The 15,000-nt window shown below is 44.5% G+C and overlaps 1 protein-coding gene across 3 annotated transcripts in view; it reads left to right on the forward strand.

The window, feature by feature from the left end:
- The window catches only part of LOC127000875 (NBAS subunit of NRZ tethering complex-like), a 101,797-nt gene that overhangs the window by 75,694 nt on the left and 11,103 nt on the right, over positions 1-15,000 (forward strand). For all 3 annotated transcript variants that reach the window (XM_050864984.1, XM_050864981.1, XM_050864983.1), the window contains exons 28-40: positions 48-193; positions 907-1,038; positions 2,628-2,761; positions 3,316-4,235; positions 4,696-4,867; positions 6,537-6,677; positions 7,613-7,816; positions 8,350-8,538; positions 9,202-9,462; positions 10,364-10,522; positions 10,975-11,121; positions 11,643-11,750; positions 12,247-12,447. In XM_050864984.1, the coding sequence (XP_050720941.1) occupies positions 48-193; positions 907-1,038; positions 2,628-2,761; positions 3,316-4,235; positions 4,696-4,867; positions 6,537-6,677; positions 7,613-7,816; positions 8,350-8,538; positions 9,202-9,462; positions 10,364-10,522; positions 10,975-11,121; positions 11,643-11,750; positions 12,247-12,408 (2,875 nt within the window). In that variant the 3' untranslated portion in view covers positions 12,409-12,447. The remainder of the gene's footprint in view (positions 1-47; positions 194-906; positions 1,039-2,627; positions 2,762-3,315; positions 4,236-4,695; positions 4,868-6,536; positions 6,678-7,612; positions 7,817-8,349; positions 8,539-9,201; positions 9,463-10,363; positions 10,523-10,974; positions 11,122-11,642; positions 11,751-12,246; positions 12,448-15,000) is intronic.

Raw genomic sequence — 15,000 nt, forward strand, 5'->3', positions numbered from 1 at the left:
TATTCTTCCTTTGTTTTCTATCTTTTCCACCACTTCCTCCCTCCCAGTTGGATGCAGCCGCTGGTGGAGCTGTCTGCCGGCGAGGACGTGAGCCTGGCCGACGCTGAGCAGGAGAGCAACGCAGACTTCCTCAGGCAGGGCTGCCACGCCTTCTACGCCGATCTCTTTGAGGACCCCCATATCAGCACACTTGGTAGGGGGAGACATGGAAGAGCAGGCAACAGGAAGCTTCTTTTTTTAATGGTGACTATGGCACCAGTAGCCTTTCTTGAGGGGCCTCATGGTTGGCCCCAGCCCATTAGTGGTGCAGGCTAATTTTATTTATAGTGTCTGTCCTGGTGTATGACTCTTGCCTGACCCATGCTGCCCCCGGTGCTTCTCTTGACCAAAGTCGTTGAAGTTAGGGGTGATTGAAGATCTGGGCAGAATGACCACTCGGCGATGGTTGAAAGTTGTCAGTGTGTATCAGTGGGACTCAAACCTTGATTCTCGGGCTCACCACGCCTGCACGCTGACCACTCGGCCACCACTGAGGAAGAAAGAAAGAAAGAGAAGAATGGGAGGAGGAGGAGAAGGAGGAGAAGTGCTTGTGATAAAGGATGGAATAATCTATTAATTTTATCCCTCAAATCATTCCCACTCCCTCCATCACCCAGATCTTCAGCCCAAACCTCTTCTACCCCCTCTAGGATCATTCCCACTCCCCCCGTCCCCCATCACCCAACCCTTCACCCCACACCTCTGTCATTCTCCCAGGCATCTTTCCCACTCCCCCCACTCCCCTCATCACCCCACCCTTCACCCCAGCACTTTTCCTCTTCCCATCACTCCTCACTTTTCTCCCCTCAGCCATCATCCCCACTCCCCTATCACCCTGCCCTCACCCCACCTCCCTCTCCCCTCCAGGCATCAGCTACCAGAGTTACGCCCCTCCCAGCCAGAGCAGCCCGGCCCTGGAGTTCTCCCTTACACTCCTGCGCATCGCCCTGCTGGAGGAAACACTCTCGCTGGGCTCCACCACCAAGGCCAACAAGACAGGTGGGTTAGGTTAGGTGATGGCTGTTCTCTATCATCCCCCTCTTCTCTTTCCGCTCCTCATCCTCCTCCTTTTCTTTCCCTTCCGTACTTCCCCTTTACTCATATTCTCTCTCTACACTCATTGAGGGGACACTCAGATAATATTGATATGTTTCTAATTTGTACTTTCATGGGTTAGGTTAAGTTAGGTAAGGTTAGGTTAGGGTAGGCTCGGTTAGGTTAGGTGTGTGCCGTTCTCTCTCAAGGGCTTGATTTTTGGGGACACTCAGGTAATGATGATATGGTTCTAATGTGTACTTTCATGGGTTAGGTTAAGTTAGGTTAGGTTAGGCTCGGTTAGGTTAGGTGTGTGCCGTTCTCTCTCAAGGGCTTGATTTTTGGGGACACTCAGGTAATGATGATATGGTTCTAATGTGTACTTTCATGGGTTAGGTGGAGTTAGGTAAGGTTAGGTTAGGTTAGGTGGGGGCCGTTCTCTCTCAAGGACTTGCTTATTAGGGGACACTCAGGTAATAATGATATGTTTCTAATGTGTACTTTCATGGGTTAGGTTAAGTTAGGTAGGGTTAGAATAGGCTCGGTTAGGTTAGAAGGGGGCCGTTCTCTATCAAGGGCTTGATTTTAGGGGACACTCAGTTAATGATAATATAGTTTTAATGTATACTTTCATGAGTTAGGTTAAGTTAGGGGACCATTCTCAATCAAGGGCTTGTTTTTAGGGGACACTCTGGTAATATTATGGTTTGAGTGTTTACTTTCATGTGCTATTCCTCAATAAAGTGTGTGTGTGTGTGTGTGTGTGTGTGTGTGTGTGTGTGTGTTCTTATTGTGAAAAAATGAATTAAGTAAAAGGGAAAAAGAAAGGGATGATAAATGGAGGAACAAGATATAGAGGAGAAAAAAAGATTGATAAGGTTACATGAAGGAGAATAAAAGAGAGGAGGACAAAATGGAAAAATAGGATAAAAAAAAATAAAAAAGAAGAACAGGGGGATAATAAAAGAAGGAATGCAATTAAAGAAGAAGGATGAGGATGTGGAGGAGGAAATAAGCAGAAAAATATAAACAGGTTTGGCTGATGTTTCCACAAAGTCGTGCCAAACATTTGTACACACGTCCTTGAACCAGAGAATTATAGAGAGGAAAAGAAGAATGCAAATTAGATAATGATGCGAAGATGCCTTGAAGAAGAGGTTAGATAAATACATGAATAGTGAGGATAGGTTAGGTTTGGTTTGTTAAAAGTACTACTACCTCTACTACTACTACTACTACTACTACTACTACTACTTCTACTTCTACTACCCTCATTTTCTCTCTCTACACTCTTATCATCCCCTCTTCTCCCTCTTCGCTTCCCTTTCTCCTCCTTTTCATACCCTTCCCTTCTTCCCCTTTCCTCATCTTCTCTCTCTCCACTCTTTATCATTCCCCTCTTCTCTCTCTTCGCTTCCCTTTCTCCTTCTTTTCATACCCTTCTCTTCTTCCCCTTTTACTCTTTTTCTCTCTACACTCATTTATCACCCCCTTCTTCTCCCCTTATCACTCATTTTTCCCTTATTTACGCACATCATCCCCTCTCTGTACAGTCCTGGTGGAGGCTGCGAGGGGGGTGCTGAAGGAGGACCTAGCAATGGGCCTGATGCTGCTTCTATCGCTGAGGGAGGTGGAGGAGGCGAGGGAGGTGCTGGCGTCCCTCCCTCGCACCGATGTGTCTCTGCAGGTGGGTGGTGGTGGTGGTGGTGATGGTGATGGGGTGAGGAGGTGAGAGAAGGGTGTGGTGTGATAAATTGGTGTGTGTGTGTGTGTGTGTGTGTGTGTGTGTGTGTGTGTGTGTGTGTGTCCCTTACTATAAGAAAAACAATAATAAAAACTGTATATGGAAGTATGTAAACTGTTTTGTATGTATATATTTATTGTAACACTAATTCTAATTCCTTCTTTTCCTTCCCTTTTTTTTCCATCCCATCCCTTCCTTTCTCTCCCTTCCTCTCCCTTCTCTTTTCTTTTCAATGTCTTCTCTTCCCTTATCTTCCCTTCTTTTGCCATTCCTGCCTTTCCTTCCCCTCCCTTCCCTTCCTTTTCCTCTCCTTCCCTCCCCTCCCATCCCTTCTCTTTCCTCCTCTTATCCTCCCCTTCCCTTCCCTTTCTTTCCCTTCCCTGCCATCCCTTCCCTTCCCATCCCATCCCTTTCTTTCCCTTCCTATCCCTTCCCATCCCTTCCCTTCCCTTCCCTTCCCTTTCCATCCCTTCCCATCCCTTCCCTTCCCCCAATAGGTCATCCAATACTACACAGCCCTTCAGATCTACACCCGGGCTCACCCATGGACTCAAACAGGCATTGCACCCGTCTTCCTACACCCACCGGCGGACGTCATTGCAGCCGCCGCAACCATCGTCACCTCCGGAGCTACCGAGAAACTTGGCAGCGAGGCGACGGTGTTAGTGGACCTGTTCAAGGCTACCCAGGGACAGGTGGAGGACTATGTGCAGGGGGAGGCGCTGAGGAGGCTGGGGGCAGGCGTAGACATGGGGCGTTTCCTCACAGACTCGGGTTACAAGGAGGATACGGTGCTGGGTCTTGCGCTCACTCTCGACACGGAAGTCCTGGAGTTAGCATTGGCGTTGGCACGGAAGTACAGCGTGTCGGAGTGGGAGGTGTACATGGCGCACCTCCAGCACCTCTTCTCGTCCGGGCTTGAGACGGAGGAGGTGAAGCGTCGAGCGGCAGATCACGGGTTGGTTTCGCCGCTCTCGGAGAACCCGGAGAAGTTCACAGCCAGGATGGAGGAGACCGTTCTGCCTGCGATCGACGGGAAGGACCTGGACCGCTTGCTACTCTACTACACCCTCTTGGAGCCATGTGCAAAGGGGACCAGAGACCCACACACACACGCACACAGAGACACACATGCACACGCTAACACACACATCAAACTCCTCAAGAAGCTCAAGGGTACAGCAAACACCCTCGACTACAAGCAACTTCTCCGCCCTGACGCCGATCCGCTCGAGACGCTCCGCCCAGTTCTGACGGCGGAGAATGTCGGGGCGCTGGCCAAGGCTGTGCGTGGGGTGCCGGGGCGGGGCGGGGCGGGGCTGGAGCCAAGCACCGTCTACTGCGCCTGGGCCCAGAAACACTTCTTTGAGGCGCCGTCGGAACGCAAACTCAAGACTGCGAGTGACTGGGTGCATAGGTGAGTGTGTGTGTTTGTGTGTGTGTGTATCTGTGTGTGTGTGTGGGGGGGGCAATAATAATAGTCACTTCTCAATCTTTTTATCATACCACTATCACTACTGCTATTACTACTACTACCACTACTATTACTACTACTACTACTACTAATAATAATAATAATAATAATAATAACAATATGAAGAAGGAGAAAAAGTAGTAGTAGTAGTAGTAGTAGTAGTAATTCTAATAATAGATGAGAATGAAAAACAAGAACAAAAAGAAGAACAGGAAATACAAAACAATAACAACTTAAAAAATCAATAACATAAATAACAAGTAACAAACCTCTTCTCTCTTCCCTCATCTGCTAAACACAAAAACGAGGACAAGAAAACCAAAGGAAAGCCCCAATAATCCTCACAAGACAACCCGTAACATCTACACTTAACAACACTCCCCCTCCTCCTCCCCTTCCCCAGGTACGAGGCGTGTGGGGAGTACCTGCAGAAGATGGGCGCCCAGGACGTGCTTCGCTTCGTCCGGCAGGCAGTGCTGAGTGACGAGGCCGGCGCTAAGGTGCCTCTCGACGGACGGCTTGAGCTCACACGCAGGGCCACCAAGTTCTGTCGGCAGCAGCAGAACAAACAGAAGGTGTGTGTGTGTGTGTGTGTGTATAGCAGAATAAACAAGAGAGGTGGGTTATTATGGAGCTGTGTGTGTGTGTGTGTGCGTGTGTGTGTGTGTGTGTGTAGATAGCTGTTTGTGTGGGTCTGTCAGCAGCACCAGAAAAAAAAACAAGATAGGCCTATTTATGTATGTGTGTGTGTGTGTGTGTGTGTGTGTGTGGATAGGTGTATGAGTTTTTCTGTGCTAGCCTTTATTTATTTTATTTATTTATTTTTTTTCTAGTTGTATTTTCCTAGTTGTAGTTTACAGGATATAAATGATGCTTGTATTCTCTAACTTCCCTATTATCAACCCTATTTATCATCAAACCCATTAATGCCCACTACTTGAACCACCTCTGAATTTAGACTGTTGTACACGATCATTTTATCCTATACGGGAAGTTGAATTTCTTGACGTTTTTGTATATCCAGGCTTACTCAACTTAGCCATGTTCCCCTCGTTATCTCCTCTAGTTTCCTTTCTCCTTTTGTACCCTTGTGTAATGTAGTGAATTTCCCTTCATGCACACACTAGTTCACTGAGGATGAGGAGGGCTGGATGGTGAGTGTGTTGCTGATGAGTAATAACGTTCGTCTTTCACCTTTCTTCTCTGTATAGTTCTTTTATCTTTATCGTCTTAATGTTGATGCTTTATACAGAAGAATTATTATAGTATTTGGAAGTACATGTTATAGAGATTAAAATGTTTTGTTCCTTTATACAGAAGAATTATTATAGTATTTGGAAGAACATGTTATAGAGATTAAAATGTTTTGTTCCTTTATACTGAAGAATAATTATAGTAATTTGGAAGTACGTGTTATAGAGATTAAAATGTTTTGTTCCTTTATACAGAAGAATAATTATAGTATTTGGAAGTACATGTTATAGAGATTAAAACGTTTTGTTCCTTTATACAGAAGAATAATTATAGTATTTGGAAGTACATGTTATAGAGATTAAAACGTTTTGTTCCTTTATACAGAAGAATTATTATAGTATTTGGAAGTACATGTTATAGAGATTAAAACGTGTTGTTCCTTTATACAGAAGAATAATTATAGTATTTGGAAGTACATGTTATAGAGATTAAAATGTGTTGTTCCTTTATACAGAAGAATAATTATAGACAGTATTTGGAAGTACATGTTATAGAGATTAAAACATGTTGTTCCTTTATACAGAAGAATAATTATAGTATTTGGAAGTACATGTTATAGAGATTAAAACATGTTGTTCCTTTATACAGAAGAATAATTATAGTATTTGGAAGTACATGTTATAGAGATTAAAACATGTTGTTCCTTTATACAGAAGAATTATTATAGTATTTGGAAGTACATGTTATAGAGATTAAAACATGTCATCCATAACAAGAGACAAGTTATGGAAAAAAATAATAATACATGTTTGAAAGAAAGATCGATTGAAAAGGAAAAATCAGTGAAAAAAATACTAGCAAAAACGAAGACAGGCTAAACTAAACTAAAAAATAAACTTAAGAAAGAGTAAATAATAAAGTCTTGAAGGGAGGAAGTTAAAAGTGTAAAATCAATAGAAAATAACGGCAAATTATGAAAACAAATTAACCTTCTTTTTTTTCTCCTCTTCCTTGTGTGTGTGTGTGTGTGTGTGTGTGTGTGTGTGCCAGCTTGCGGAGGACGGGCGTGTGTGGGGCGAGGCGGGAGACACTCTGGAGCGTTGGGGCGGCCACCTGGAGCTGCTGCGTTCCTCCACCTTCCTCCACCTGCAGCAGAGTGACGACACACTGCTGAGGGAGTACGCCAGGAGGGTGAGTGGTTTTCCTTCTCTTTTGTTCCTTTCTTATTTGCCTTTTTCTTTCTTTTCCTTCTATGCTTTCATTTTCTCTGTTTATTTTTGTCTTTTTTCTTTTTTGTTTCTTTGTCTTCTTTTCTCTCTGCCTTCTTTTTTTTTCTTTTCCTTCTATGCCTTCATTTTCTCTTTCTTTTTGTCTTTTTTCTTTTTTGTTTCTTTCTTTGTCTTCTTTTCTCTGTGCCTTCTTTTTCTTTCTTTTCCTTCTATGCCTTCTTTTTCTCATTGTTTCTTTTTTTTCTTCTTTTCTCTCTGCCTTCTTTTTCTTTCTTTTCCTTCTATGCCTTCATTTTCTCTTTCTTTTTGTCTTTTTTCTTTTTTGTTTCTTTCTTTGTCTTTTCTCTCTGCCTTCTTTTTCTTTCTTTTCCTTCTATGCCTTCTTTTTCTCTTTGTTTCTTTTTTCTTTTCCTTTTTCTTCTTTTCTCTCTGCCTTCTTTTTCTTTCTTTTCCTTCTATGCCTTCTTTTTCTCTTTGTTTCTTTTTTCTTTTCCTTTTTCTTCTTTTCTCTATGCCTTCTTTTTCTTTCTTTTCCTTCTATGCCTTCTTTTTCTGTTTCTTTTTTGTCTTATCTTTTTCTTTTCTTTCTTTTTCTTCTTTTCTCCATGCCTTCTTTTTCTTTTTAATCTTTCTTTTTAATCTTTTTTCTTTCATTTCCTATTTTCTTCCTTTTCCCCATTCTCTCTTATCTTTTTCTTCTTTTTCTTACTTTTCATTGCCTTTCTCTTTCCTTTTTCTCTTCTTGTTTTTCCTTTTCTTCTTTCCTTCCTTTCTTTCTCATTCCTTCATTTCCTTCTATCAATCTTCCTTTTCCCCATTCTCTCCCATCTCTTCCCTCTTTCCCTCTCTTTCTCCCTTACCCCCATACTCACACTCACACCCTTCTACTCCCCACAGTTCGCCCAGACAGGAGGAGACGAGGAGGAGCTGCAGGGGGTGGCTTGTGGGGTGCTGCTGGAGGGCGGGGGGCTGGGGTCGCTGAGGGAGGTGCTGGCGGTGTTTCCTGAGCAGGCGGCGACGACCCCTGAGGATGTGATCTTGCATACCCTGAGGAGGCTTCTGGAGGGGTGGAGAATGCTGAAGAAGGAAGAGGAGAAGAAAGTGAGAGGGAGTGTGTGTGTGTGTGTGTGTGTGTGTGTGTAGTATAGATAACATAAAACAGTATAAGTAATGTAAAGGAGGAATTAACATAGAAAAAATAAATAGAATAAGAGGAGAATAATGAGATAGAAATATAAGATTGCTAAGACCTTTTCTTATGTACCTAAACCTCCTCTTCCTCTTCTTCCTCCTCCTCTTCTCTCTATGTCCCTCTTCTCTTCTTCCAATCTTCCTTCTCCTCCTCGTTCTGTCCCTCCTTTCTCCAATCATTCTCCTCCTCCTCTTTCTCCTCTTTCCTCCCTTCTCTCCTTTTTTATTTCGATCCTCCTCCTCCTCCTCCTTCTCTCTCTATGTCTCTTTTTTTCGTCCTCTCTCCAACCTTCTTTCTCCTCCTCTCCTCTCCTCTCCCCTCCTCTCCTCTCCTCTCCTCTCCTCTCCTCTCCTCCTCCTTCTCCTCTCCTCTCCTCTCCTCTCCTCCTCCTTCTCCTCTCCTCTCCTCTCCTCTCCTCTCCTCTCCTCCTCCTCCCCCCCAGATGAAGGTGCCGGAGGGGAGCACTCAGGTAGGGATGCTGGACCACCTCTTGGGGCAGGTGAGCGCTTACCTGGAGGAGGGCGGGGAGCTGCTGTCGGAGGAGGAGGTGCTGATGGAGGTGCGGGAGCTGTGCGAGGACGAAGGGGTACCTCTGGCGGCCCGCGTGGAGGTGCTGACGGTGGCTGAGAAGGTGAGGTGTCAAGAGGGGTGATGTGCGGGCAGTCTGGTATATAGTCACACATTGAGGATTTTGCATATGGTAACAGTCACGCCTTTTTTTTTGTTTTTGTTTTCATTTTCTTTTTTCTTTTCTTTCTTTTCCTTTCTTCCTCTTAGCATGCATTCACACACACAGTCATTTTTTTCTTCTTTTGTTTCTTTCTTTTTCTTTCTTCTTCCTGGCATAAAATCACACAATCAATCCTTTTCCTTGATTTCCTTTCCTTTTCTTTATTTTCCTTTCTTTTTTTAGCATTCATTCACACACAACCATTTCCTTTCCTTTTTTTCTTCTTTTGTTTCTTTTTCTTTCTTCTTCCTGGTATATAATCACACAATCATTCCTTTTTCTTGATTTCCTTTCCTTTTCTTTATTTTCCTTTCTTCATTCCTGGCACACACTCACCCAATCATTTCTTTTTCTTTCTTTCCTCTTTCCTCTTCTCTATTTTCCTTTCCTTCCTGACATACACTCACACAATCAATCCTCTTCTTTGTTTCCTTTCCTCTTTCTCTCTTCCCCTTTCTTCTTTCCTAACATACCATCACACAGTCTATAAACATCATCTATAAACATCATCCTAATCTTTTAATCACTTCGTCAATTAACACACATATCGACTCTCCTTTCCAGCATCTATCCCTAAGCGAGGATGACCTTCAACTAGTCCGGGTGATGAGGACAGGAGGGGTGGTGGCAGAGGCATGGGGCGAGGAGGAGAAGGAGGAGGGGGAGGAAGGGGTGAGGGGCATTGGGGCTGTCGGACCGGATCAGCTGTCAACGAGTGAGGCGCGAGCTGCCCTCCTCACATCCCTCATCGCTGCCACCTCCACCCTCACACAGGCCAAGGCGCTCATCCACCTCCTCCACCTTTGGCCACCCTTTGATCCACAGGTGAGTTTGGGTGTACCTGTGGACCCTATGTGATGGTAATGATATATTTTTTACAGCAATGGAGCTGACGCAAGGGCGAGAATAAGGAGGGAGAGAAAAGGAGAAAGGAAAGGAAAGGGAGGGAAAAGGAGAGGACGGGAAGAAGGGAAGAACAAAAGGGAGAGAAAAGGAGAAAGGAAAGGAAAGGGAGGGAAAAGGAGAGGACGGGAAGAAGGGAAGAATAAAAGGGAGAGAAAAGGAGAAAGGAAAGGAAAGGGAGGGAAAAGGAGAGGACGGGAAGAAGGGAAGAATAAAAGGGAGAGGGAGGAAGAGATAGTAAAGAGATAGGGAGAAGGAGAGGAAGGGAAAAAAACAAAAAAACAGGAACAAAAAGGCCCGCTAGACACTGCTCCAATAAAAAAAAACAAAAAAAACAATGAGAGGTCAAAAGTGAGGTCAATTTTAGGAGGAGAGGTGTCCTGATACTCTCCCCTTGAAAGAGTTCACGTCGTAGGCAGGAGGAAATACAGACGAGGATAGGCTGTTCCAGGGTTTGCCAGTGTAAGGGACGAAAGAGTGAAGATGCTGGCTAACTCTTGCATAAGGGATTTGGACAGTACAGGGATGAGCTAGAGTAGAAAGTCATTTGCAGCGGGACTGTGGGAAGGGAGTTAGCAAGTTCAGATGAGCAGTCAGCTTGAAAATATCAATAGAAGATTGAAAGAGATGCAACATGGCGGCAAAATTTATGAGGTCGAAGACTGTTAGCATATAAAAGAATATTGCTTAACGAGATCACATATTTTATCCCCTTCTCTTCTTTCCACCATATCCGTACCCTACCATGACCTTATTTGACCTCATAGAACCCAGTATGACCTTGATATTCCATGACCTTACCTAACATTCCTTGACCCAACAGATGTATGGCAGTGTGACCTCCAACCCCTGGCTGCTGGTGCTGGGCAAACTGCTGGAGGTGACCGAGGGGAGTGTGACGGCCAGTGGTGGTGGCGGTGGTGGTGGTGGTGGGCTTCAGGTGGTGTGGGAGGCTGCCCATCATGCCCATTCTCTCAACCAGGTGACTTATTGGTGTTTTTGGTTGTTATTTTTTTCATTTTGTGTTTGGTTGTCATAAGAACATAAGGACAAAATTAACCCGTCCACTGTGATTGGCACGGATTTGGCCTTCACTGGTAGCCTGGTAACATACACTTCCAGGACTTTCTCTGCCTCTGTGGTGGATGGTGGAGTGTTTCCCATGTGGTATTGGTGTGTTGAATATCCCTTCACTGGTAGCCTGGTAACATACACTTCCAGGTCTTTCTCTGTCTCTGTGGTGGATGGTGGACTGTTTCCCATGTGGTATTGGTGTGCTGGATATCCCCTCCCAAGGTGCAGGACTTTACATTTTTCTTCATTAAACTGTAGCAGCCACTTTTTGTTCTATTCCTGTAGCTTGGTGATGTCTTCTTGTAGGAAATCCACACTTAAGGGGTTAACTCTTTCTCCTTTCTTCCCCATCTGTACCAGTTCCCCTTGGAGTGTCTGGCGTGGCTGGTGGGGCGTCTGCAGGGCCTGGGGCGAGGTGCTGTGCGGGGGTGCTGCAAGGTGGCGCTGCTGTCCGATGATGCGAAGGTCCTTGGGGCAGTGGTGGAGGCTGTGGAGGGGCTGCAGGAGGTGAGGCTGAAGGAGGAGGAGAAGGAAGAGGAGGAGGAGGAGGAATGAAGGGGGTGTAGGTTAGGATGTGAGAGAGAGAGAGAGAGAGAGAGAGAGAGAGAGAGAGAGAGAGAGAGAGAGAGAGAGAGAGAGAGAGAGGCAGAGAGAGAGAGAGAGAGAGAGAGAGAGAGAGAGAGAGAGAGAGAGAGCATACAAAAGAAAGAAAATATGGAAACAGCAAAAAAAAAACTTGAAAAAAATAGACAAAAAAATTAATGATGAAAAAAGAGCAAAAACACAACAGATATTAAGAGAGAAGGAACAGAAGGAGTGAAGAAGAAGGAAGAGGAGGAGAAGAGAAGGAGTGAAGGAGGAGGAGGAGGAGAGAGAGAAGGAGTGAAAGAAAGGGAGGAGAGAGAGAGAGAGAGAGAGAGAGAGAGAGAGAGAGAGAGAGAGAGAGAGAGTAAAAAATAAAAAAAAAATAAAAAAAATAAAAAACTAACGCACTCACCCCAGCCACAACCTTACCTTCTCTTCATCAGGTTACCGAGGAAGATTACGACTCGGACCTTCTGCGTGAGGTGGTGGAGCGAGGACTGGTGGCGCGCATCCTCTCTACACTCCTCTATGGACCTCTCGTGACTTTCCTGGTTAGAACGAACACCTGTCATGCTTGTTATTGTACCTTTAACATACCACTTATATCTAGACACCACTATACCAGGAATACCACTAGTACCAATTCTGTATCACTAATATTAACACCAGTACCACTAACATCAACACCAACACCTACATCACTACAGACTTCATCACTAATACCACTAATACCAATTCTGTCCCATTAAACTCAACACCAGTACCTCTCACATCATCATTGGCACCACTAACATCAACACCAGTACCACTAACATCAACACCAACACCACTACACTCTATACCACTAACACCACTAATACCCATTCTGTACCACTAAACTCAACACCAGTACCTCTCACATCACCATTGGCACCACTAACATAAACACCAACACTTACACCACTTCAATCTATACCACTAACACATATATCACTTACAATACACTTACAATATCAACAGTCCCTCTCCCCTTCCTTTCCCTTCATTCCCTTTCCTCTCCCTTCCCAGATGGAGTGTGGTGACCCGGGCTTGGTGAGGCAGGCCGTGGGTCAGCTCAGTGAGGCAGGCCGGCAGCGCGAGGCATCCAGCTTGGCCTGCCTCTCCACCACCCTGCCCAAGACTCTCCTCACGGCCGCCTCTGCTCTCAAGACCTACAGGAAGTGGCTATAAGGAGGAGGAGGAGGAGGAGGAGGAGAGAGGATGAAAGAGGTAAAGAATGAGGAGTAGGAAGAAGAGAGATGATGATAGGGGTACTGAAGGAAGGAAGAGGAGGAGGAAGGGTAATGAAGAAGGGAAAGAATGAAGAGGAGGAGGAGGAGGAGGAGGAGAGGGATAAAGGAGGTAAAGAAGAGGAAGAGGAAGAGGAAAGGTGATTAAGGAAGTGAAAAAAGAAAAAGGATATGAAGGAGGAGGAAGAGGAGGAGGAGAGGGGTCAAAGGAGGAAAGAGAAGAGGAAGAGGAGAGATGACATAGATAAAGAAGGGAGGAGGGAGGAATTGCAAGAAAGTATATAAAAAAAACTCCCATGAACGAAGGAAGGAAGGAAGGAGAAAAGGAGTAAAGGAAAAAAACTAGGAATAAAGGGAAGGAAAGAAAGAAGGAAGAAAGGAAGAAAAAAGAAAGAAGAATTATAGAAAGGAAAGAGAGAAAGAGAGCAAAACAAAAAACGTCAAGTGATGTTAGAAAATAGATGTAGCTAACAGATGTGGAGTAGAGGACCTGGAAACTGTGCTCAGAAGGGAAAGACTCTGATGGTTTGGACATGTAAAGAGAGCAGGGGAGGATACAGTGCTGGGAGTTTTGGAGAGATTAGAGGTAGGAAACAGTGCTCAGAAGGGAAAGACTCCGATGGTTTGGACATGTAAAGAGAGCAGGGGAGGATACAGTGCTGGGAGTTTTGGAGAGATTAGAGGTAGGAAACAGTGCTCAGAAGGGAAAGACTCCGATGGTTTGGACATGTAAAGAGAGCAGGGGAGGATACAGTGCTGGGAGTTTTGGAGAGATTGGAGGTAGGAAACAGTGCTCAGAAGGGAAAGACTCCGATGGTTTGGACATGTAAAGAGAGCAGGGGAGGATACAGTGCTGGGAGTTTTGGAGAGATTGGAGGTAGGAAACAGTGCTCAGAAGGGAAAGACTCTGATGGTTTGGACATGCAAAGAGAGCAGGGGAGGATACAGTGCTGGGAGTTTTGGAGAGATTGGAGGTAGAAGGAAGGAGACCAGTTGGTAGACCTAGGAAACCGTGGAGAAGGTGTATACAGGAAGACTTGGCATTGATGGGATTGGATGAGCATCGGGCAGAAGACAGAGTAGAGTGGAGGAGAGCCTTAAAGCGTCCAACCGCTCAGGAAGAGTGAACACGGACGTTAAACGAAATGATGATGATGATGATGATGATATAAAATTAAGAAAGTAAATGTGATAAATGATAGCACTCTAATGTCTACCTACAAGGGGTTTACATTATTACCCAGACATAAGATTTGGGTTGTCACGTCAGGTTAGGTTGATTAGCATCCAAAATCTGGTTAATATTAAGTACGTTATATATACTTTTTGGTGGATTGGTTGAATGGTTGATGAGAATATATATATGGTAAGATGTTTTTGTTGTTGATGTTTTTGATGTTTATGATAAGGAAAGGAACATGTGATAGGTTGATGTGCTCTCTCTCTCTCTCTCTCTCTCTCTCTCTCTCTCTCTCTCTCTCTCTCAAAACACTTAATAAATAAATATCTTGTTTGCTTGAAGGATTAAAATTAAGTGGAATCTAAGACTATTTATGTTTTTTTCTCGTGTGTATAAACGCGATGAAGTTGTTTAATTGGGTTCTGATTCTATATATAAACACTTCTTTCATAATATTCTCTGTTTATATTCACACTTTTGAACCCCCTGTGTGTGTGTGTGTGTGTGTGTGTGTGTGTGTGTGTGTGTGTGTGTGTGTGTGTGTGTGTGTGTGTGTTTTACTATTTGTGACATACTGAAAGAGATACGCTGGCTGTCCGTCTCCATATCTTGTCCTTAAAATCATGATGTGTGTGTGTGTGTGTGTGTGTGTGTGTGTGTGTGTGTGTGTGTGTGTGTGTGTGTGTAAGGGGAAGTAGGTTAGCCTGGGTTATGTTGGGTAAGGTTAGGTAAATGAATGATTGGGGAAGGAAGATAAGGTAGGATATGGAGGGGAAAGGAGAGGAAGGGAAGGTTAGGTAAGGTAAGGTAGGGAAGAGAAAGGAAGGGAAGGGAAGGGATTGTAGGGGAAGGTTAGATAAGGTAAGGTTGGGAAGAGAAAGGAAGGGAAGGGAAGGGATTGTAGGGGAAGGTTAGATAAGGTAAGGTTGGGAAGAGAAGGGAAGGGAAGAGAAAGGAAGGGAAAGGAAGGGATTGTAGGGGAAGGTTAGGTAGGGAAGAGAAGGCAAGGGAAGAGAAAGGAAGGAATGGAAAGGAATAGGAAGGAAAGGGAAGGGAGAGGAAAAGAAAATAAGAGAAGGGTAAATTAAGGGAAGGGAAAGGAAGACAAGGAAATTATAGGTAAGGTAAAGAAAGAAAAAAACAAGAAATAAGTGAATGGGTGGAAATGAGAGAGAGAGAGAGAGAGAGAGAGAGAGAGAGAGCAAGGTCATCTAAGCGTTCAAGGTCAGCAAGGTTTGTTTTGACGTCATGGGACTAGATAAAACTCTGCGGTCTTGGTGATAATATAAAAAAAATATGGATGGGGTATGGATAGAGGGGGAGAGGGAGAGTGGAGGGGGGGGGATTGTTCTC

This window comes from Eriocheir sinensis, chromosome 19, assembly GCF_024679095.1.
Source record: "Eriocheir sinensis breed Jianghai 21 chromosome 19, ASM2467909v1, whole genome shotgun sequence".
NCBI classification, from domain to species: Eukaryota; Metazoa; Arthropoda; class Malacostraca; order Decapoda; family Varunidae; genus Eriocheir; species Eriocheir sinensis.